Source organism: Lolium rigidum, chromosome 4 (genome assembly GCF_022539505.1).
Source record: "Lolium rigidum isolate FL_2022 chromosome 4, APGP_CSIRO_Lrig_0.1, whole genome shotgun sequence".
NCBI classification, from domain to species: domain Eukaryota; kingdom Viridiplantae; phylum Streptophyta; class Magnoliopsida; order Poales; family Poaceae; genus Lolium; species Lolium rigidum.
This window is the reverse complement of record NC_061511.1, coordinates 58,355,929-58,380,346: the sequence shown is the minus strand read 5'-3', so window position 1 is coordinate 58,380,346 and position 24,418 is coordinate 58,355,929. Positions and strand designations below refer to the sequence as shown.

Here is a 24,418-nt window from a genome sequence, read left to right as displayed (position 1 = left end):
GACCTTTGTACAGGCGGCATGGAGGTACCCCTTTGTGACACTTGGTTAAAACATGTGTATTGCGATGATCCGGTAGTCCAAGCTAATTAGGACAAGGTGCGGGCACTATTATTATACTATGCATGAGGCTTGCAACTTGTAAGATATAATTTACATAATACATGTGCTTTATTACTACCGTTGACAAAATTGTTTCTTGTTTTCAAAATAAAAGCTCTAGCACAAATATAGCAATCGATGCTTTTCCTCTGCGAAGGACCTTTCTTTTACTTTTAATGTTGAGTCAGTTCACCTATTTCTCTCCACCTCAAGAAGCAAACACTTGTGTGAATTGTGCATTGATTCCTACATACTTGCATATTGCACTTGTTATATTACTCTATATTGACAATTATCCATGAGATATACATGTTACAAGTTGAAAGCAACCGCTGAAACTTAATCTTCTTTTGTGTTGCTTCAATACCTTTACTTTGATTTATTGCTTTATGAGTTAACTCTTATGCAAGACTTATTGATGCTTGTCTTTAAGTGCTATTCATGAAAAGTCTTTGCTTTATGATTCAGCTTGTTTACTCATGTCATTACCATTGTTTTGATCGCTGCATTCATTACATATGTTTACAATAGTATGATCAAGGTTATGATGGCATGTCACTCCAGAAATTATCTTTGTTATCGTTTACACTGCCGGGACGAGCAGAACTAAGCTTGGGGATGCTGATACGTCTCCGACGTATCGATAATTTCTTATGTTCCATGCCACATTATTGATGATATCCACATGTTTTATACACATTATATGTCGTATTTATGCATTTTCCGGCACTAACCTATTAACGAGATGCCGAAGAGCCACTTGCTGTTTTCTGCTGTTTTTGGTTTCAGAAATCCTAGTAAAGAAATATTCTCGGAATTGGACGAAATCAACGCCCAGGATCCTATTTTGCCACGAAGCTTCCAGAAGACCGAGGGAGAGTCAAAGTGGGGCCACGAGGTAGCGACACACCAGGGCGGCACGGCCCAGGCCCTGGTCGCGCCGGCCTGTGGTGTGGGCCCCTCGTGCCGCCTCTTTACATGCCCTTCCGCCTACAAATAGCCTTCGTCGCGAAACCCCCAGTACCGAGAGCCACGATACGGAAAACCTTACTGAGACGCCGCCGCCGCCAATCCCATCTCGGGGGATTCTGGAGATCACCTCCGGCACCCTGCCGGGGAGGGGAATCATCTCCCGGAGGACTCTTCACCGCCATGGTCGCCTCCGGAGTGATGAGTGAGTAGTTCACCCCTGGACTATAGGTCCATAGCAGTAGCTACATGGTTGTCTTCTCCTCATGTGCTTCATTGTCGAATCTTGTGAGCTGCCTAACATGATCAAGATCATCTATCTGTAATTCTATATGTTGTGTTTGTCGGGATCCGATGGATAGAGAATACTATGTTATGTTGATTATCAATCTATTACCTATGTGTTGTTTATGATCTTGCATGCTCTCCGTTATTAGTAGAGGCTCCGGCCAAGTTTTTACTCTTAACTCCAAGAGGGAGTATTTATGCTCGATAGTGGGTTCATGCCTCCATTAAATCCGGGACGAGTGACGAGAAAGTTCTAAGGTTGTGGATGTGATGTTGCCACTAGGGATAAAACATTGATGCTATGTCCGAGGATGTAGTTATTGATTACATTACGCACCATACTTAATGCAATTGTCTGTTGTTTTGCAACTTAATACTGGAAGGGGTTCCCAACGAACGTGTGAGATACACGCCATCAAGCATATTTTCTGGCGCCGTTGCCGGGGAGATCAAGACACGCTGCAAGGGGAGTCTCCACAATCCAATCTCTTTACTTTGTTTTTGTCTTGCTTTACTTTATTTACTACTTGGTTTGCTGCATTATATCAAAACACAAAAAAAAAATAGTTGCTAGTTTTACTTTATTTACTGTCTTGCACTCTATATCAAAAACACAAAAAAATTAGTTACTTGCATTTATTTTATCTAGTTTTCTTTATTTACTACTGCTAAAATGGCTACCCCTGAAAATACTAAGTTGTGTGACTTCACAACCACAAATAATAATGATTTCCTATGCACACCTATTGCTCCACCTGCTACTACAGCAGAATTCTTTGAAATTAAACCTGCTTTACTGAATCTTGTTATGCGAGAGCAATTTTCTGGTGTTAGTTCTGATGATGCTGCTGCCCATCTCAATTATTTTGTTGAATTGTGTGAAATGCAAAAGTATAAAGATGTAGATGGTGACATTATAAAATTAAAATTGTTTCCTTTCTCATTAAGAGGAAGAGCTAAAGATTGTTGCTATGTCTGCCTAAGAATAGTATTGATTCATGGACTAAATGCAAGGATGCTTTTATTGGTAGATATTATCCCCCTGCTAAAATTATATCTTTGAGAAGTAGCATAATGAATTTTAAACAATTGGATAATGAACATGTTGCTCAAGCTTGGGAAAGAATGAAATCTTTGGTTAAAAATTGCCCAACCCATGGACTGACTACTTGGATGATCATCCAAACCTTTTATGCTGGATTGAATTTTTCTTCGCGGAACCTATTGGATTCAGCTGCTGGAGGTACCTTTATGTCCATCACTCTTGGTGAAGCAACAAAGCTCATTGATAATATGATGATTAATTACTCTGAATGGCACACGGAAAGAGCTCCACAAGGTAAGAAGGTAAATTCGTCGAAGAAACCTCTTCCTTGAGTGATAAGATTGATGCTATTATGTCTATGCTTGTGAATGATAGGACTAATGTTGATCCTAATAATGTTCCGTTAGCTTCATTGGTTGCCCAAGAAGAACATGTTGATGTAAACTTCATTAAAAATAATAATTTCAACAACAATGCTTATCGGAACAATTCTAGTAATAACTATAGGCCATATCCTTATAATAATGGTAACGGTTATGCTAATTATTATGGGAATTCTTACAATAATAATAGGAACACACCCCCTGGACTTGAAGCTATGCTTAAAGAATTTATTAGTACACAAACTGCCTTTAACAAATCTGTTGAGGAAAAGCTCAATAAAATTGATATTCTCGCTTCTAAGGTTGATAGTCTTGCCTCTCGATGTTGATCTTTTGAAATCGAAAGTTATGCCTAATAGGGATATTGAAAATAAAATTGTTACTACAGCAAATGCCATCCAAGTTAGAATTAATGAGAATATAAGATTGATGGCTGAATTGCATGCTAGGTGGGAAAGAGAAGAAAATGAAAAACTAGCTAAAGAGAAAAATGTAGCTAAAGTTTGGACTATTACCACCACTAGCAATGCTAATGATTCACATGTTGCTGCACCTCCTACTATTAATGGTAAAATAATTTGTGTTGGCAATGTTTCTACTCCTAGTGCAAAGCGCGCAAAATTATCTGAAACTGCTAAAACTGCTGAAACTGCCTGTGATAAAACTGCTGAAATTTTTTCCAACATTGGGGATGATGATCCCATTGCTTTAGATTGTAATGGTTTGGATTTTGATGATTGCCACATCTCTGAAGTTATAAAGTTCTTGCAAAAACTTGCTAAGAGTCCCAATGCTAGCGCTGTAAACTTGGCTTTCACAAAACATATTACAAATGCTCTCATAAAAGCTGGAGAAGAGAAACTAAAACTTGAAAATTCTATTCCTAGGAAGCTAGAGGATGGTTGGGAGCCCATCATTAAGATGAAGGTCAATAACTTTGATTGTAATACTTTATGTGATCTTGGTGCAAGTATTTCCGTTATGCCTAAGAAAATCTATGATATGCTTGACTTGCCACCATTGAAAAATTGTTATTTGGATGTTAATCTTGTTGATAATGCTATAAAGAAACCTTTGGGGGGAATTGATAATGTTCGTATTATGGTTAACAATAACCTTGTCCCCGTTGATTTTGTTGTCTTGGATATTGAATGCAATGCATCTTGTCCCATTATATTGGGAAGACCTTTTCTTCGAACTGTTGGAGCCATCATTGATATGAAGGAAGGTAATATTAAATATCAATTTCCTCTCAAGAAAGGTATGGAACACTTCCCTAGAAAGAGAATGAAGTTAGCTTTTGATTCTATTATTAGAACAAATTATGATGTTGATGCTTCATCTCTTGATAACACTTGATACACACTTTCTGCGCCTAGCTGAAAGGCGTTAAAGAAAAGCGCTTATGGGAGACAACCCATGTTTTTACTACAGTATTTTTGTTTTATATTTGAGTCTTGGAAGTTGTTTACTACTGTAGCAACCTCTCCTTATCTTAGTTTTGTGTTTTGTTGTGCCAAGTAAAGTCTTTGATAGTAAAGTGAATACTAGATTTGGATTACTGCGCAGTTACAGATTTCTTTGCTGTCACGAATTTCGACCTGCCTCTCTGTAGGTAGCTCAGAAAATTAAGCAAATTTACGTGCGTGATCCTCAGATATGTACGCAACTTTCATTCAATTTGGGAATTTTCATTTGAGCAAGTCTGGTGCCTCAATAAAATCCATCTTTACGGACTGTTCTGTTTTGACAGATTCTGCCTTTTATTTCGCATTGCCTCTTTTGCTATGTTGGATGAATTTCTTTGATCCATTAATGTCCAGTAGCTTTATGCAATGTCCAGAAGTGTTAAGAATGATTGTGTCACCTCTGAACATGTTAATTTTTATTGTCCACTAACCCTCTAATGAGTTGTTTCGAGTTTGGTGTGGAGGAAGTTTTCAAGGATCAAGAGAGGAGAATGATGCAATATGATCAAGGAGAGTGAAAGCTCTAAGCTTGGGGATGCCCCGGTGGTTCACCCCTGCATATTTTAAGAAGACTCAAGCGTCTAAGCTTGGGGATGCCTTCATCGACAACATTATCAGGTTCCTCCCCTGAAACTATATTTTTATTCCGTCACATCTTATGTGCTTTGCTTGGAGCGTCGGTTTGTTTTTGTTTTTGTTTTTGTTTGAATAAAATGGATCCTAGCATTCATTGTGTGGGAGAGAGACACGCTCCGCTGTTGCATATGGGCAAGTATGTCCTTAGGCTTTACTCATAGTATTCATGGCGAAGGTTGAATCTTCTTCGTTAAATTGTTATATGGTTGGAATCGGGAAATGCTACATGTAGTAATTCTAAATTTTTTTGAATAATTTGATACTTGGCAATTGTTGTGCTCATGTTTAAGCTCTTGTATCATATACTTTGCACCCATTAATGAAGAAACACCTAGAGCTTGCTAAAATTTGGTTTGCATATTTGGTCTCTCTAAAGTCTAGATAATTTCTAGTATTGAGTTTTGAACAACAAGGAAGACGGTGTAGAGTCTTATAATGTTTACAATATGTCTTTTATGTGAGTTTTGCTGCACCGGTTCATCCTTGTGTTTGTTTCAAATAACCTTGCTAGCCTAAAACTTGTATCGAGAGGGAATACTTCTCATGCATCCAAAATCCTTGAGCCAACCACTATGCCATTTGTGTCCACCATACCTACCTACTACATGGTATTTCTCCGCCATTCCAAAGTAAATTGCTTGAGTGCTACCTTTAAAATTTCCATTCTTTTACCTTTGCAATATATAGCTCATGGGACAAATAGCTTAAAAACTATTGTGGTATTGAATATGTACTTATGCACTTTATCTCTTATTAAGTTGCTTGTTGTGCGATAACCATGCTTCTGGGGACGCCATCAACTACTCTTTGTTGAATATCATGTGAGTTGCTATGCATGTCCGACTTGTCTGAAGTAAGAGAGATCTACCACCTTAATGGTTGGAGCATGCATATTGTTAGAGAAGAACATTGGGCCGCTAACTAAAGCCATGAATCATGGTGGAAGTTTCAGTTTTGGACACATATCCTCAATCTCATATGAGAATACTAATTGTTGCCACATGCTTATGCATTAAAGAGGAGTCCATTATCCGTTGTCCATGTTGTCCCGGTATGGATGTCTAAGTTGAGAATAATCAAAAGCGAGAAATCCAAAATGCGAGCTTTCTCCTTAGACCTTTGTACAGGCGGCATGGAGGTACCCCTTTGTGACACTTGGTTAAAACATGTGTATTGCGATGATCCGGTAGTCCAAGCTAATTAGGACAAGGTGCGGGCACTATTATTATACTATGCATGAGGCTTGCAACTTGTAAGATATAATTTACATAATACATGTGCTTTATTACTACCGTTGACAAAATTGTTTCTTGTTTTCAAAATAAAAGCTCTAGCACAAATATAGCAATCGATGCTTTTCCTCTGCGAAGGACCTTTCTTTTACTTTTAATGTTGAGTCAGTTCACCTATTTCTCTCCACCTCAAGAAGCAAACACTTGTGTGAATTGTGCATTGATTCCTACATACTTGCATATTGCACTTGTTATATTACTCTATATTGACAATTATCCATGAGATATACATGTTACAAGTTGAAAGCAACCGCTGAAACTTAATCTTCTTTTGTGTTGCTTCAATACCTTTACTTTGATTTATTGCTTTATGAGTTAACTCTTATGCAAGACTTATTGATGCTTGTCTTTAAGTGCTATTCATGAAAAGTCTTTGCTTTATGATTCAGTTGTTTACTCATGTCATTACCATTGTTTTGATCGCTGCATTCATTACATATGTTTACAATAGTATGATCAAGGTTATGATGGCATGTCACTCCGTAAATTATCTTTGTTATCGTTTACCTGCTCGGGACGAGCGAGAACTAAGCTTGGGGATGCTGATACGTCTCCGACGTATCGATAATTTCTTATGTTCCATGCCACATTATTGATGATATCTACATGTTTTATACACATTATATGTCGTATTTATGCATTTTCCGGCACTAACCTATTAACGAGATGCCGAAGAGCCGATTCTTGTTTTACTGCTGTTTTTGGTTTCAGAAATCCTAGTAAAGAAATATTCTCGGAATTGGACGAAATCAACGCCCAGGATCCTATTTTGCCACGAAGCTTCCTGAAGACCGAGGGAGAGTCGAAGTGGGGCCACGAGGTAGCGACACACCAGGGCGGCGCGGCCCAGGCCCTGGTCGCGCCGGCCTGTGGTGTGGGCCCCTCGTGCCGCCTCTTTACATGCCCTTCCGCCTACAAATAGCCTTCGTCGCGAAACCCCCAGTACCGAGAGCCACGATACGGAAAACCTTACTGAGACGCCGCCGCCGCCAATCCCATCTTGGGGGATTCTGGAGATCACCTCCGGCACCCTGCCGGAGAGGGGAATCATCTCCCGGAGGACTCTTCACCGCCATGGTCGCCTCCGGAGTGATGAGTGAGTAGTTCACCCCTGGACTATAGGTCCATAGCAGTAGCTACATGGTTGTCTTCTCCTCATGTGCTTCATTGTCGAATCTTGTGAGCTGCCTAACATGATCAAGATCATCTATCTCGTAATTCTATATGTTGTGTTTGTCGGGATCCGATGGATAGAGAATACTATGTTATGTTGATTATCAATCTATTACCTATGTGTTGTTTATGATCTTGCATGCTCTCCGTTATTAGTAGAGGCTCCGGCCAAGTTTTTACTCTTAACTCCAAGAGGGAGTATTTATGCTCGATAGTGGGTTCATGCCTCCATTAAATCCGGGACAAGTGATGGAAAGTTCTAAGGTTGTGGATGTGATGTTGCCACTAGGGATAAAACATTGATGCTATGTCCGAGGATGTAGTTATTGATTACATTACGCACCATACTTAATGCAATTGTCTGTTGTTTTGCAACTTAATACTGGAAGGGGTTCGGATGATAACCTGAAGGTGGACTTTCTAGGCATAGATGCATGCTGGATAGCGGTCTATGTACTTTGTCGTAATGCCCAATTAAATCTCACAATATTCATCATGTCATGTATGTGCATTGTTATGCCCTCTCTATTTGTCAATTGCCCGACTGTAATTTGTTCACCCAACATGCTATCTTATGGGAGAGACACCTCTAGTGAACTATGGACCCCGGTCCATTCTTTACATCTGAAATACAAATCTGCTGTTATTGTTCTTTACTGTTCTTGCAAACAATCATCATCCACACTATACATCTAATCCTTTGTTACAGCAAGCCGGTGAGATTGACAACCTCACTGTTTCGTTGGGGCAAAGTACTTTGGTTGTGTTGTGCAGGTTCCACGTTGGCGCCGGAATCCCTGGTGTTGCGCCGCACTACATCCCGCCGCCATCAACCTTCAACGTGCTTCTTGGCTCCTCCTGGTTCGATAAACCTTGGTTTCTTTCTGAGGGAAAACTTGCTGATGTGCGCATCATACCTTCCTCTTGGGGTTCCCAACGAACGTGTGAGATACACGCCATCATCCAGCAGCCAGTCCTCCGGCTTGGCGGTGTCGTCGTACTTGGGGGTGTCGCGCGGGAGCCGGAAGCCATCGATCATGGGCTCGTTGGCGATGCGGGGCCCAAAGCACTTTGGGCCGGCTGGCCCCTCTTCTTCCGCGATGCGGGATTTGACCAACCGGTCGAGGCGATCTCGGGCGTCAGCCGGCTCGATGCGCGGGCCCAGCCGGGAACGTGTCGGCTGGCGAGCGCCGCTTGCTTCTGGAGCCGGCCGGTGTTGGCGTCTGTGCGCCGGCTGCTCGGAGTCATGCTCCTGGTTCCGGCTTGGTGGAGGCCGGCTGCGGCCGCTGTGGCCACTGTCCAGCCGGCTTGTCCGGCTTGAGCGTGGGTGTGTGGCGCGGGAGTCTCGGTGCCGGCTTGGTGCTGGTGAGGAGGACTCGGCCGTATCTCTGGGGCCGTCCCCGTCGTTGCATGTGGCACTGCGAGCGTGAGAAGCTCTGGGAGCGTGGGCATACCTGGGGTTCTTTACCTGTGCGGTCGCGGCGCGGCACAGCTCAGCTACCCGCCTTGTTTGGCGGCGCAGCTCTTCTCCTTCGAGGAGGTTCAGCTCTTCGGCAGCGGCTTCGGCTGCGAGCATGTTCTTGTCGGGGGTGTTGTACACGGGCAGCTCCGTGGACGGAGCCGGCGCTTCCGCGCCGTCGCTGTCGATTTCGGCGGCTAGGCCGCCTCCTCTTTGATGAATCTGGCCGGCTCGGCTGAGGTTGTCGCCACCTGGCGTGAAGCCGTGAGCACGGTTGTACTCGCGCCGGCTGATTTCCAGCTGGCGCTTGGCAGTGGCCAACTCTTCGGCCTGCCCGAGGAGGAGCTGGCGGTGCGCCTCCAGGTCCGCCTCGACGGTGGTGGGGTCGCCGCCTGCGGTGAGCGGAGAGCTCAGCTTTGCCCGGACTTCGTCCAGCCGGGATGGTGGCGCGGGCTGCTTGGGGCCCGAGCCGGACGCGTGGCCATCGACGTTGCGCTCCAGGTTGGGGCCGCGGACGCGCGCGGACTTGGTGGGCTGCTCGTCGCCGGTTTCCATGACTTGCACGACGCAGGGGCTGGTGAGGGCGCTGCTGGTGCCGGCTCCTGGAGGAGGGCTTGCGCAGCGCAGCACCTGCCGCGGGTAGCGCGGCGGTGCGACGGTGGCGACGTAGACGTCGTGGCCGCCGAAGGAGATGACGCTGCCGCCGGCAGGGAAGGGCCTGTCGGCGAAGCAGCCGCGCGTTGTCGCCGACGCGGTCGAGGGAGCCGAATCTCCAGATCAAGCCTGAAGCGACCCGCTCGCCGGTGGTGATGGTGAGGCCCGTCCGGATGAAGACACCGGCCGCGGACGCGGAACGCCCCACGGTGGGCGCCAAATGTCGTGGTATCGTCACGGCATATGCCATAGGGTGTACAGAAGGTGGTTCCTAGTTGGTCTCACGGCGGTATCCGGATGCGGGTATGGGCACGAGCGACACAACGACGTACCCAGGTTCGAGGCCCTCCTGTGGAGGTAACACCTCTACTCCTGCTATGAGTGTATAAGATGTATCACAGTACAATGGCGCTCCTTGAGCTGTATCCGGCTGCTCGGGGAGGCTAAGGTAGACGAAGGTCTCTCTCCCTGAGTAGCGCTAAGACTAGAATGACTAAGAAGTCATCGATCGTCCCCCGCATGAGAGGGGTAGTGCAGCTTATATAGATGCTGACACTTTACATAGAAGTCCCTATGACCTACTGGCCGGCTGGCCGGCTTCGGCTTCCGCTCCTTCCCGAGGCGTTGACGTCAGGAGCCGTTGAGGCCTCATGGACTGTCCCATCCGCCTGCCTGAGTCAGCGGTATGGAGAGGAAGTGCCCCTGTCGCCATCATGACCTGTAGCCGTACGGCGCCATGATGCCCTGTCCGGCGGAGGCACTGTTGCTCTACAGTGCCCCGCCCTTTACGGAGAGTGAGATCATCGTGGACTTTAGGAGCCGGACTACCTTTCCAGTTCCTTCTTCTGCAAGCCTCACCAACCCGAACCATGTTAGGGAGAAACAAACCAAGCCGGATATGGCAAGTTGAAGCCGGCCCAGCCACAGCGCAGTCGGCTGCTGCCAGGCCAGCGTGGACTTTGAACCAGCCGGATCCCAAGGCAGTCGGCCACGGCTCCAGCCGGCTGCTCCTCAGCCGGCCTTTGCCGCGGGCCGACAGGCCTTGAGCCAGTTGTTCTTAGTCCTTTGCCCTACCCGGGGTCTTCCCCCCGACAGCGGCCCCAAACGTCAGCATAGAACAGTCAACTAAATGGGAATCCTCCCGACCGAGCTCCTTCTGCGGGTTTCATACAAGGGCTTGGGGAAAACTGAGAAAAATCAAGGAGCTGGAGAAAACTGAGTACAACTAAGGACCCGAGGGCACGAAAATAGAAATCCCTTCTTCTATAGGTGGTACATTCTTCACATCTTCAAATTGCATACCCTTCTTATTAAGAGATTTATTGGCTTCCCTCATCACTTCATCATTTAACTGAATCATTTCCCTTTTCTTCGGTGTTGGTGTCGGCTCAGGTGTAGTCCAATCATCATAGTTTTTGCTTATTTTGGCCAATAATTCCTCAGCTTGAGCAGGAGTTCTTTTTTATGAAAACACAACCAGCACAACTATCCAGGTATGTCCTGGATTCAACAATTAGTACATTATAGAATATATCAAGGAGTTCATTTTTAGCTAATGGATGTTTAGGTAGTGCTCTAATTAAAGAACAAAATCGTGCCCATGATTCAGACAAATTCTCGCATTCTACCTCCACAAAGTCAAAGATTTTCTGCAATGCAGCATGTTGAGCACTAGCAGGGAAATATTTCTGAAAGAAGGCATTAACCAAACCAATAGGAATATCAATAGATCCCGGAGACAAATTATCATACCAAACTCTAGGTGCTCCTTTCAGAGAGAAAGGGAAAATTTTAGTGACAGAGGGTTATGGACGTATCAGCAAGGCAAAGCACGCTTCCATGTTGGGTCATGTGGGTTCCAAGAGGGGCTTAGATTATAAAGGTTTCCACAATTCACTTATACACTACCCGGAAAACAACTAGCCCTAATATTGCTAGCAGTGACGCACCACTAACACGTGTGCCGCTACTAACAGATTTACTAGTGGTGCACTGTATATGGGGTGCGCCATCGCTACTGCCCGACCAAATTAACCCTCAACCATACCAGTGGCGCACCACAAATAGGTGTGTCGCTGCTATTTAAGGTAGCAGTGGAGCACCTATTTGTGGTGCGCCATAGGTATGTGTGGGTCCAACTTAGTTATGGTGCACACCTATGAATGCGTCACCGCTGAATGCTTATCAGTGTTGATTCCGCTCCCGCCACGTGCCCCACCTAGCGCTAACACCAGCCACATGCCCTAGCCTGCCACCCACCGCACCCATTGCATTAGTCTCCTACCAACCGCACTCACAACGCCTAGCGCTCTCCTCCGCTTCCCTCCCCTCCTCGCGCTTCCCTCCCAAAACTAGGATCTCACCAACATCCGCTCGCGCTCATTTCCCCCACCCCCGACCATGGTCCTCTCCTCCCTCCTAGTGGCTCTCGTCCTTCTCCATCCTATGCGCTCAGGCGAACCATCCCTTCACTCCTAGCCTCAGATCCAGAGTGGAATTCCTAATCTCAGGCATGGGGAAGGCGGCGGTGGTGGGGTCAGCGGTGCTGGTGTGCGCGGCCGTGGGGACGATGGTCGTGCTGGCCTGACACCATCAGAAGAGGGCGGCTGGGCCATTGGGCGTCGCCGAGTCCGAGAGGAAGTAGAAGGTCGAGCGCTCTCTCTACGTCCACGGCCCTGCTGAGGAGCATCTCCGACGCGCTCATCGCCGAGATGGAGCGGGGACTGCGTGGGACATCCGCCCCAAGCTCAATATGCAGCGGTTGTGCTGGCCCGACGCCAGTAGAAGAGGGCAACGGAGCTTTTGGGTGCCGCCGAGGCTGAGAGGAAGCGTAAGGTCGAGCGCTCGCTCTCCACACACACACTGCCATGCTAAGGATCATTTCCGACATGCTCGTCGCCGTGATTGAGCACAGACTGCACGGGGAGCCTCGAGGCCTTCACCGTCGCCATGCCCTCCTAGAGTCTCGTCATGTACGGATCAACTCAGATCCACCGTCTGCCACACATAGGCCCGTGTGGTGTTTTTACTTTTTTAATTTAATCAGCAAGCAAGTAGTGGCGCATCCTATCCTTATAGTAGTGGTGCACCCTATCGATTGGTATAGCAGTGGCGCACCCTACGTAACCTGGTGCGCCATTAGTACATGGGTTACTAGTGGCATACCAAATGGTGCACATGTACTAACACTTAGCAGTATGTGGCGTGCTAGTAGTGACGCACCTTGATGGGCCACTACTAATCAAAATAGGTGCGCCACTTATAACCATTTTCCTACTAGTGGTACTAGCATACAAGATCAAGCAATCACAGGTTCCTTGTTGGTCCATTAGCTTTGCCATCTGTTGCTGATGCAGCTCATGTTTTACTCATTAGCCTATTACTTCAAAAAAAACTCATGAGCTTGATATCATCCTTATAACATGTGGTTTTATTGGTTAGGGGGTTGAAATACTCGAAATTTAAACAAGGCCGAGTAAGACAAGAAAAAAAAAAGAACCTTTTCGTCCACTATTTTTCTAACTTCCTACATGGAGTTCAGGAGTTGGATTATGATTTCTCCGTTCGCAATCGTATACGAACGCAATATCGTAGCTTTGTTTCACGTACTCACGTAGCACACATGGACACAGCTGAGAGTTAGGTCTCGTGCCTACAATTCTAATTGAATAAGTTCCAGGCCATGGAGGACACGCGCGCATCACCTGCCGATCTGGATCGATCCATAGGCGGCCACAATCTAGGCAGAACGATGGCGAACCAGCAGGACGATGGGAGCTCGTCATCCTCGCAGTCTTTGCCGGACGACGTCGTCACCGAGATCCTCACCTACCTGCCGGCCAAGTCCGTCGGCCGCCTCCGCTGCGTGTCGCGTTCCTGGCGCGCCATGCTCTCCACGGCGCTCTTCGTCAAGCTCCACCTCAGTCGAGCCAACGACAAGCCAAAGATTTTCTTCAGCCCTACCAAGTGTGACTCCGACAACGACTACCAATTCTACGCTTGGCAGCCTGGCTGCGCGTCGCCGGTCACAAAGCTGATGCGCAACGGCTTCTCGCGCCCCGCGGTACTGACCAGGCCCCTCCATGGCCTCGTCCTCCTCCGCTGCGTCGGCGAGGGCGGCTACTTCCTCTGCAACCCATCCACCGGCGAGGTGCGGCCTCTCCCTGACAGCCGAGCGCCACTCAAGCTGGGGTCCCGTCCGCCCTACTACTTCCAAGTTGTTTACGGCTTTGGTCACTGCTCGGCGAGCCACGAGTACAAGGCGGTCCGCATCTTCAGCGACGAGATGGATGGGGCCGCCCCAAGCTGCGAGGTCTTCGTCCTTAACGGCGGCACGCCGGCGTACTGGCGGCCAGCCGCCTCGCAGCCTCCGATGTGTGTGCTGGAAGAGGAGAACCCGGCCGTGTTCCTACACGGGCAACTGCACTTCCTCTACCGGGGCGATGGCGGCATCCTCACTTTCGACGTCGGCGACGAGACTTTCGGATGGCTGCCGCAGCCGCCGTGTGCTCCGAGGAAGGCTCCTCTCAGGATGACCGAGCTGGACGGCTGCCTTTGCGTCTTTTGCGGCGACGGGTATAGCCGCCGTTGCCACGTGTGGCTGCTCCGGGACCACGCGGCACAACGGTGGGAGAAGCTTTGTTGCATCGACCAGACGGTTTGGCCGGAGCCGGAGAGGATGTCGTTGCAATCAGGCTGGATAGCTCCTCTCGGGATATTTCATAGCGGAGACAATGGATCACAGAAGAAGATTGTGTTCGGCACAGGTACATGCGTGGTGTTCATGGTGGACCTTTACGATGGGGCAGTGCTCCTACCAGAGATTATTTTCAAGCCCCACCAGTCCATCGCCGGCGATTTTGATGATAGCTATAATTACCCGGCGATCGGAATATTTCAAGAGAGCCTCGTGACCTTGGGCATCTCAACGGAGGATACAGTTTTCTCGTCGCCGGTGACCAAAGCTTGGTTGGACGTCCTCAAGTGGCTGCCGGCACGGTCCGTCTTGCACGCAAGCCTCGTGTGCAGGGAGTGGCGCGCCATGGTTACAACCGATCGTTTCATCCGCTCGCACGCTGCTCTCCACGCGAGAAGCACAAGGGTCATGTTCGTCTCTGACCCCTTAGTGGGTTCATTCACTGACCTGGAGGATCATCAAATCGACCAACCACACCTGCTCGGAAATCCAGGCATGTTCCGGTGTTCACAGCCTTGCCACGGCCTGATCCTAGGAAGTCGTTACAACAGGGACTACCTGTACAATCCTACCATGGGCTACCGCGATGGCGTATATGTAGAAGAGGCTTCCAGAGACGACACCTCTTTCGCTGGTCGTATTGCTCTGGGATATGACTACGAGATTAGCGATCATGTCATCGTGTCCCTTGCCTACGAGAAGATGAATATGGAGACTCGATACTACAACCTCCATTGCCACGTGCGGTCTCTACGAGGAAGCTGGGATCTGGTCGACCCTCCTCCGAGACCTGTGGCCATTGATGTGCTGCCAGCCTACTCCAATGGCAAGATCTACTGGGTGGTCGAGCCTAAGCTCGGGCCCTGCTCCACGGTGTCCCAACTAGTAGCGTTCAGTACGTGGGATAGAGAGTTTGAGGTCCTGCAGGGTCCTCCTTGCAGCAACTTTGCTAGTCGCCATGTCTCCATCCTTGATCTCTACGACGCGATCTGCATGGCGTGCTACGACGAGGAAAAGAACGCGATTGATGTTTGGAGGTTGAAGGACAATGAGGGGGCTTGGTGTGTGGAGTGTCGTATAGAGCTCGAAGAGTTCTCCCCGGAGTACTCGTCACAACGGACGACGGTCTTGTCATCCGACCCTGTTGATGGACGGATATTGCTTAACACGGGGAGGTCACTAGGCTACTATGATCCTAAGACGGCTACGCTTGAAACCATATACACCGTTGGTGAACGAGTAGGTGACTTCGGGTTCTGTCCAGTTATTGTCCAAGACAGTCTTGTTCGGCCTTTCATGAAGCAAACAAACTAGTAGCCCGAAGGATGGTTCCTGACTTCTTTTCCTTGCTAGATCTAGATACCCTAGTATCAACACTTGGAAAAAATTAGTTATGCTTTACGTAACAAGTGATTCAATAACAAAGAGGTGTCTTTTTCTTTGTCAATGCGGCCATCTCCAATGGTGGCGATGTTAGCCGCATAGGAAAAATATATGCCCTCCTTATATGTATCAATGGGTACATTAGGTATTTACGTTTCTTTAAATGAGCTATACAAAAAGAATTTGAAAAGGTATGTAAGAAAGCCTCCTAATGCAAAATCTGCGTTCCCACTGACATCTGGCTTATCCCTTTGATCCAAAACTGTGATCTATTGTTTCAACCTTTGAGACAGTGGTCTACACTAGGCTCAAGGTGGAATAACGAAAGGAGGGTGCGTGCGATAGCTATGACAGAAGGGGCTTCTTGTTCTCACTTCTATTTGTCTCTGATTTATCTCCTAAAGAAAGCCCTTGTTCCCTCAATGAAGTTCAATTGCTTTGACGAGTGAGTCTGATATCTAGAATTGACACAAGGATGATCATTGCCAATCCAAGCTTTGTCTGGATGGTTCCATGGTATCCATGGCCACCTTAGCCTTAAGACTCTAGAAACTTTCGTCCCACATTGTAAATAAATCAACCAACCATCTTACTAATTCTAATGCAAGTTCGATCCATAGTAGGTGCCATGGATTTAGTTCAAATTCGATTAAAAATGACGAAAAAAAACCCGACACTTATTATGATTAAGCAAAAACCAAAAGCACAAAATACACTATGCAGTTGTATTATTCGACATCTTCTTTTCTTTCATGGGTGCGGTTATTGTCTTTCAGGCCTTCTATATATTGATCAAATCTTGGATATGCCCCTAATGGGCTGGTTTATGAATTGCACTATAATCTCCATGAGCTTGTGGCTGGTCGCGCGCTGCGGCCTGTAGAGGTGGAAACAATGGTCCTCGCCCTCCAGCTCCACCAGCGTCACGCTCCCCTTCCACGCACCGTCGCGCATGCGGGCAGCCAGCCGTCGCGCACGGTGCCGAAATATGTCCTTCCCTGCCAGCGCCACCAGCGCGCGCCGGCACTTGAGCGACGCGATCTCCTCATCCGGAGGGTCGATCCGAGGGTCGTCGTTGCCTGCCTGGCCCGCCGTCACGAACGGCCAGAGCTTCTCCACGAGCTCCGGCGGGAACACCGCGACGCCGTCCCAGACTTCCTCGGCCGGCAGCCGCTCACCTCCCCACAAGTAGGGCTGCACCATGATGATGCCCTCGACGTCCACGGAGTTGCCATCGTCGCGGCTGGCGCGCACGGCCGTGTGGTAGGCTATGTTGCCACCGACACTGTCGCCGGCGAGGAACACGCGCCTGTGGTCCGCGTGCGCAGAGATCCAGGGGTCCGAGAGGGCAGCAGTGGTCGCCACCCACCGGAGCGCGGCCCACGCGTCGTCGTAGGCCGCCGGTATGGGGTGCTCCGGCGCTAGACGGTACTCCACGGACACGACGAGCGCGCCGGCGCGGGCTGCGAGGGAGGCGGCGTAGCGATGGTACGTCCGGGAGAAGGCACTGTCCGTGCAGAACGAGCCGCCATGGACGTACAGAACAACGGGGAGCCTCCTGCCGGTTGAGGCAGCACCGGAGGGCAGGAACAGGCGCGCCGACACGCCGGTGGTGTAGTCGACGACGACGTCCCGGCTGGCGACCCCGCCGCTGGCGGCCGGGTCGGCGGACGCTGGCACGAAGGAGCTGAGGACGAACCGCTCGATACGGCCGTCTTCGTACCTGCGTATGAAAGGGTAGATGTCCACGGCGACCTTGTCGCCGACTGCGTTCTTGTTTGCATGCATGCTCTATCCCTGCTGTGTGCAACCGATATTGTACCTAGCTATTTTGGTCGGCCTACCACAGCTCTCCGTGGTGGCTTGGTGGCTACTGGCTACTGCTGCTGGGTTATATGTATAGCTGCAATTTACTATACTCCAAATCGAGGCAATTTTTATTTTGCAATGTCAGCACTTGCTTGGAACCGCAGCCGACCAAACGCATAGTGGAGAACTTCCCCTAGGCCCGAGGCTAAATAGCTGTTGCACCTTCTTGTTAGTACTACATGGGTACACTAATTGTAGAAATTCTTCATATGTTGTCTGGACTCTGACAATCGCTGTCAGCGCTAACAGTCATCATAGAGCAAGTTTGCTAACTTCTTTGTTTTTTAGCAAAAGTTTGCTAGCATACTATTGGAGGCATCGCTTGTACGTGGAGAAAAGATCAACATGTACAAGATAAGATGCTGACCCGGCCTTGCTGCATAAGAAAATCGGATTTGCTAGTCCTACACCATTGGATTACATCATAATCTGTGTATACGAGTTGCAAGCTGAATAGCAACCGAGTTTTTTTAGTTGCAAGTGGAGATGCAACTAAGAAAAATGTTCCGGGCCATTAAATTTACTTAGTTATTTGTGCTAGTCACTAGTTGCGGCATGAATTGCAACTGAGATTTGATGGCATCATCTGTGTGAGAATTAAGTTAATTTTGTGTCGACCGAGAACTCGCCACAACCTTAAAATTGAGTATATACCTAAATGAGAAGCCGCATTTCAGAGTTCTCATTATAGATACAATCTGAAAGACCGTTGCTTCTCATTTTTTCTCTGATTTTTTTGGGCCGATAGATGAATTTGTTTTAAAGTCACACGCTCTATCTATTTAGCTGCTGGCACCGAAGCATCGCGAACACCATGACTCCTCGCCACCCGCTCGTCACATCTACATGGAAAAAAGAGAAGGCAACCACAACGGCACCGTTGCTTGTCCGAGAGGGATCCGCGTTGTCAGCCTTCCAGCGCCGCTTCCTGATGAATAATCCTACTGCATCGAGTTTAGGTTTAGTTGAACATTTATGTTTTGAATAAACCATTTTGTTAATTCCCGGTTAGCTGAGAAATATCATAGATCCCGATCGATTTGTTTGGTTTTTTTATCGATGGGTTGGCTGGATGTTTGGTGATTTGTGATTTTCAGCTGTGGCTGGTTCCTGGCGGGCCTACAGATTTTTTGATTTTTTTTTTACATTTAACGGACCGCTCACTGGTAGAAAAATGGTCTTTAGTCGCGGTTCACAACTGCCATTAGTCGCGGTCGCGCAACCGCGACCAATTAAGCGTGACTAAAGGCCCCCCTTTAGTCGCGGTTGCTTACGAACCGCGACTAAAGGCCCGTCCACGTGGGCGGCTACCGTGCGCCTGGGCGAAGGACCTTTAGTCGCGGTTGGTGTCCCCAACCGGGACTAAAGGCTATTTCGTTAAATTTTTTTAATTCATTTGGATTTCTAATTTTTTTTCACTCCGTTTTTTTTTTAGAATTTCTCTTATTTCAGTTATTTGCATAGCTTAGTCTCTATCTCTAACTACACTTATCTCTAGTCAAATTACTTACTCGTGGTCAAACTTCCCGCTCGGTCACCCATCCTCCCACTACTCCACCTCTAGCACGCTTAACTTCCGAGTTCCATTCCGTTCCGCATCCAAGTGCTTCGCGCGCATGTATGTGATAGTAGTATCATATCAATCCTATTAACATGTTGATCGATGTGACATTTCTTTATTGTTTGAATTTCAAATAATTCTTTTAATAAACAAAAGTAATGATGTAATAATAATATTGAATAAATAAATAAACATTAACTTTTTAATTTGTTTTATTTTTAATTTTATTAATTAATTAAATATTTTTTTTGCCAAACCTAAAATCCAAAAATTTGAAAATCTAAAAATTGGGTAAAAATGATAGTAATCTTTATGCAGAATGAAATTATTAATTTTAGGTTTTAAAAAATTAAAAAAATATAAAATCCATAATTTATAGAAAAAACTAAAATCTTCCTGCTTTTGTATTTCCATTTGGAATTTTGACAATCTAAAAATTGGCTAACCGGGTAAACCCCGGTGAATTCGGATGTAACTTTTTCCCAGGATTTTTTTGATATATTATACGTTTTTTTCCGACGTCGTATGCAAAAGTTATTGCGGTTTTACCATTTTTTAAAAAAAATTTGCAAAAAAAATGAAAACTCAAATTTGTTAATTTTCCCTAATAGTAGGTTGCATAACATACAAGAATCTGAAAAGATTTTTTTTTGAATTTTCTATCATTTTCTTTTATATTTTACAGTGTTAAAAAAGGCGATCCACGGGGGGGGGCAGGGTGCGTGGGAGTAAAAAAACTCGGAAAGACCTTTAGTCGCGGTTGGGGACACCAACCGCGACTAAAGAGGTACCTTTTAGTCGCGGTTGGTGTCCCCAACCGCGACTAAAGGTTTTTCCGCCGGCCGCATCCCTCCATAGCCCTTTAGTCCCGGTTGGTGTTACCAACCGCGACTAAAGGGTACCCTTCGTCGCGGATGGAGCATTAGTCGCGGGTCCCCTCCCGAACCGCGACTAAAGCCCCCTTTAGTCGCGGTTCGAATATTTCCGGGACTAATGGGGGTGGACGGAAGCCTCTTTTTCTACTAGTGGCTCGACTGGAGATCAGAGTCCATGTTGTAGTATTTTACCCTAAAAAATTGTATTTTCTTTCTTTTTGTTTGTGAATTTTTTTATTATTGGTTCTTGGTTACTTTTTGTGCCATTCGATTCCATGATAATAGTTACGCTGATTTTTTAACGAGAAGAATCACATTTATTGTTTTTTTAGTATATTGGGAGATGTATTCTAGTGGATGGTAGTGGTTTTGCATCGAACGGCTTTAGAAGTAGTTGGTGGTGGAAAAAATTTCATACGTAATTGCACATATATGTGTAATTACGCATACAGACATGTGCAATTGCACCTATGAACTTTTTAAATAGGCAATTAGACACATGAGTGCAATCGCACACCTACATGCAATTACACATCTATGTGCAATTACGCATATATGTGTAATTGCACATCTACGTGTATTTGCATGCAATTTCGAATTCTGTATATTATCTATTTTTCTATTTTCTTATTTGATTTGCCCATGTTAAACTGTAGCTGTGCATAGAGTTGTTTATATTTTAGCTTTTTTCTATGCTTTGTAGCGAGTCATGAGAAAGCCCACAAAAGAAAAACCGAGAGAAGCGAAGGGGGTCCGTACTTTGGCGAGCGAGCAATGCGACTAGCGCTGTTGCCTCCTGGCGGCCGCGCTATGTAGGGGATTTGATGATGTTAATCGATCGAGAATTAGGAAAATTCTCGGTCAATCGAGCGTTAGGCGCATCCTTGAATAAATTGCCATGTGTGTGTTTGTACACCACGGTTTCAGGTTAGACCTAGTCGTACTGTAGATTAGTTCCTCGGCTTTTTTTGCTGTCATGGGATGTCACGATGACAGAACGATCTGGCGGAGTACGTAGTTTGCTGCAGCATGTTGAGCGGTATGGGATGGAATGGCTAGTAGGCTCTCTAGTGCATGGCCAGGTTGAATCAACCTAAGGTTGCGTGATTAGCATGGTGGTTGTATCCTAGCATAATAGAGTTTAAATTTCAGATTTGATATCTGTGTATCTTATAAAGGAGGAATATTTATTCAGTGGGAGGTGACCGCCCCAACGAGAGCGAGACGTCTGTAGTGGCTTCGTCAATTTCAAGATCCGATCCACCAGCTCAGTCTTTCGGAGATGCTCATAAGAGTAGGGTGTGCATGTGGATATTTATATGGGTAAGTGTATGCGCGTGCATGCAAACATCTGCGTTTGTAGTGTGTTTCTCAAAGAAAAAAGTTTTGTCTCCGAATCCAGATAAATAAAGCACAAGCACAAAAGGTCTCAGAGTATGCTCGACGCAAATCCACTATATTCACCCCCCTCTCTCACGTTTTTGTGGAGTTCTAGACAGTTTACGGATCCTGCAACTACACTGCCTTGACATCCATATGTTGTTTAACCCGCAGAGCAGTATATGCCACCACGGTGATTCCTGGAATGGACGGAGCAAGCCAGCGCTTGACCAAGGTCCACCTGGCCTAGATCCATCCGGCACATGAGGGGAAGGGGTGTGGCAATTAGCCCTATCTCAAGAGCTTGCCTTCCTGCCGAAATGGCCGTCCAAGTTTTGGATGTTGTCTTTGGCGGATTAACCGTCATAAAATCACTATTCAGGTAATATCTGCTTCGAAGAACTTGGGCACATAGAGGTTGTGGGTGTGTGCGGAGTTGCTAGCCTTGCTTCCCAAGAAGCGCTAAGTTGAACATAAGTAAATCACGAAACCCACACTACGCTAGCCAATGCATTGCTTTTTTATCCAAAGTCCGCTCCACCAAAATTTTGCAATGAGGGAAATTATTTTCTGGCATTTTCCATTTGATGATAAGAACACACCCATACTGAAAGTTTTTTGAAAGAAAGGCAAAATATTTACCTTAATTCATTAAATAAGGAGAAGCCATAGAACAAAGTTATAGAATTACAACTACAACGAGGCCAAAGCTTACTCTCCCGCAATCAAAAGACCCAAATGTTTCGCGCCGGCCACAACCCAAGTTCTAGCTTCCGACTTAATTCTATCGAAAATGATGGTCGGCAAAGTGCTTTTGTTTTTGAAGGTTCTCGCATTCCTCTCATTCCAATCTCCCAAGCGACAAGCATACGGAGGGAGGCCATAGCCTTCCTTCTTCCGTCATGAGAAAGAACCATGGAAGTCCACCAATGCTCCACACTATCGAACTCATGCCAAGAGGCGGGGTCAAAATCATGGATGTGAAGCCAATCCTTAATCATGGTCCCAATACGGATGGAGTGGCAGCATTTGAAGATAAGATGGGCCGCCGATTCGTCATGGCAACGACAAAGGGGGCAAATCCTCCCATTAGGCCACCCGCGTCTCTCGAGACGGTCCGCCGTCCAAACCCGGTTTTGTATGATAAGCCAAGAGAAACGCTTGCATTTTGGTGGTGCCCAAGCCTTCCAAACGACCAACTCCATGGAAGAGCGTATGGTACCGGCGAATTGCGCCTTGTAGGCCGACGAGCAAGAGTATGCCCCGTTCGCGGTGAGCTTCCAAACAATAGAGTCCGGCACACCGTCTTGGAGAGCGATATGCGAGGTATGTTGCCAAAGCAAGGTAAACTCATGAAGGTTTTGGACCGATAGGCCCGCGGAAATGTCAAGATGGAGGATCCAAGCATCATTATTGATAGACTTTCGCACGTTCCAAGTCTTCGTCTTAGAGATAGCATAGATGGAAGGTGCAATGCACTTGGGGCATAGACCATCATCCCACGGATCATCCCAGAAGCTAGTCTTATATCCATCACCAATGGTGACTTTGGTCAAAGAGCAAAAAAGCTCCAAGTCCTCCTTGTGGTAAGGGTTCTCCATTCCAGCCCAAGACTTGTCCGGTGAAGTCCAAGCAAGTCATGGCCGACGGAGGCGTAGGGCCCTCGCAAACTTCTCCATATTAAGAATACCCATACTGAAAGTTGGTATAGCTTGGAGGAGGTACTGCTTTAATCATGACGTCCCTCCCAGCATATAACATCAACTTTTCCCAACCAACAATCTTGCTTTTAATTCGATCACATATATACTCAAAATAATCACTTGTGAGACGACCCACAGCTATTGGCAAGCCCAAATACTTTTCACTAAAAGCTTCAACCATAATAGAAATCCTTGGTTGACAGATTCCCTTGTCTCATCAATTATTGAAAAATAAAGAATAATAATAATAATAATAATAATAATAATAATAAAGAATAAAAAAAGGGTTTCTGTTGTATCAGGATTCTGTTGTTCGTCTGGATTTTATTAGGACGGTGATCTTTCGTGCGAATCAAGAATCCAAAATGAGACAATGGAGCCTTTGTGTACCGGAGTCCGGAGATAACTCAAGTACTCAAACCCCACGCACACGATCGCGCGAGCGATGCGGGCGGAGGGCGCGTATATATGGGGGAAAACTACACCCCAGATAAAACTGCCACCGAATCTGTCTCCTCTCAACATATGGCGGACGCCGTCGCCGTGCCGCACCTTGACGACGGCATCATCTCCGAGATCCTGTGCCGGCTGCCCTCCAAGGACGCCTACCGTCTCGCCGCCGTCTGCCGGCGATGGCACGCGGTGCTCTCCCTGCCGACGTTCCTCTGCCGCCACCTCTGCCCCCGGCCATTGCCGGTCCTAGATGACGGTCCGTGCGCCTTCATCCTCCAGCCGCGGGGCAAGGTCGGGTACACACACCTCACCATGGTCGCCACCGACCCCAATGGCCGCGTCGCCGTCAAGCTCCCGGTGCCCGAAAAGTACAAGGACCAGCGTCCTCCTGTGCCTCCGCCAAGGCCAGTCGTCAGACGCCCACGGCCTGATCCGATGCCCGATGAACAGATGTTCTTCAGCTCTTTGTTTGACGACACTGACGGCGACGACACTGAACTGCCGGCTGTGGTCGTCGAACCTGCCGACACGGCGGCGCCTGACCCTCCTGTGCCTCCGCCAAGGCCAATCGTCAGACTCCCACGGCCTGATCCGATGCCTGATGAACAGATGTTCGTCGGCTCTTTGTTTGACGACACTGATGACGACGACGCTGAACCGAAAGTTGTGGTTGTAGATCCTGCTCCGGCGCCGGCGCCGGCGCCGCGGGCGGAAGACTATGTTCTCTTTTTTGAGCGCACCGTGCCAATGCTCGACATCTGCGTCGTCGCGTCCCATGGCCGGCTCCTGCTGGCCCGCACCCGGACCCGCTACTACGTGTGCGAACCGCTGGATCGTGCTCCCGACGTCGACCATCGCGCCGGTCCAAGACGCCAACGCCGGCATCCACTACGAGGTCGACGCGTCAACCGGCAAGACCGCCTTCACCGTGGTCCTCCTCCTCCGGCGCAGGCTCCGGCGCGGGCTCGTGGAGACCTTCTCGTCCACGACCGGCGAGTGGGACGCCAGGGAGCTCCGCGCGGAAGGCGTGG

The 24,418-nt window shown here is 47.5% G+C and overlaps 1 protein-coding gene across 1 annotated transcript; it reads right to left on the bottom strand.

Moving 5' to 3' along the window:
• Positions 1 to 16,338: 16,338 nt before the first annotated feature.
• Positions 16,339 to 17,334, bottom strand: LOC124647123 (probable carboxylesterase 5). Its single transcript, XM_047187106.1, has one exon. The coding sequence runs from the start codon at positions 17,332 to 17,334 to the stop codon at positions 16,339 to 16,341; it is 996 nt and encodes a 331-aa protein (XP_047043062.1).
• Between the last annotated feature and the right edge of the window lie 7,084 nt (positions 17,335 to 24,418).

Coding starts and splice junctions, on each gene's coding strand:
- LOC124647123 (XM_047187106.1), bottom strand. CDS start 17,334: ATGCATGCAAACAAGAACGCAGTCGGCGACAAGGTCGCCGTGGACATC.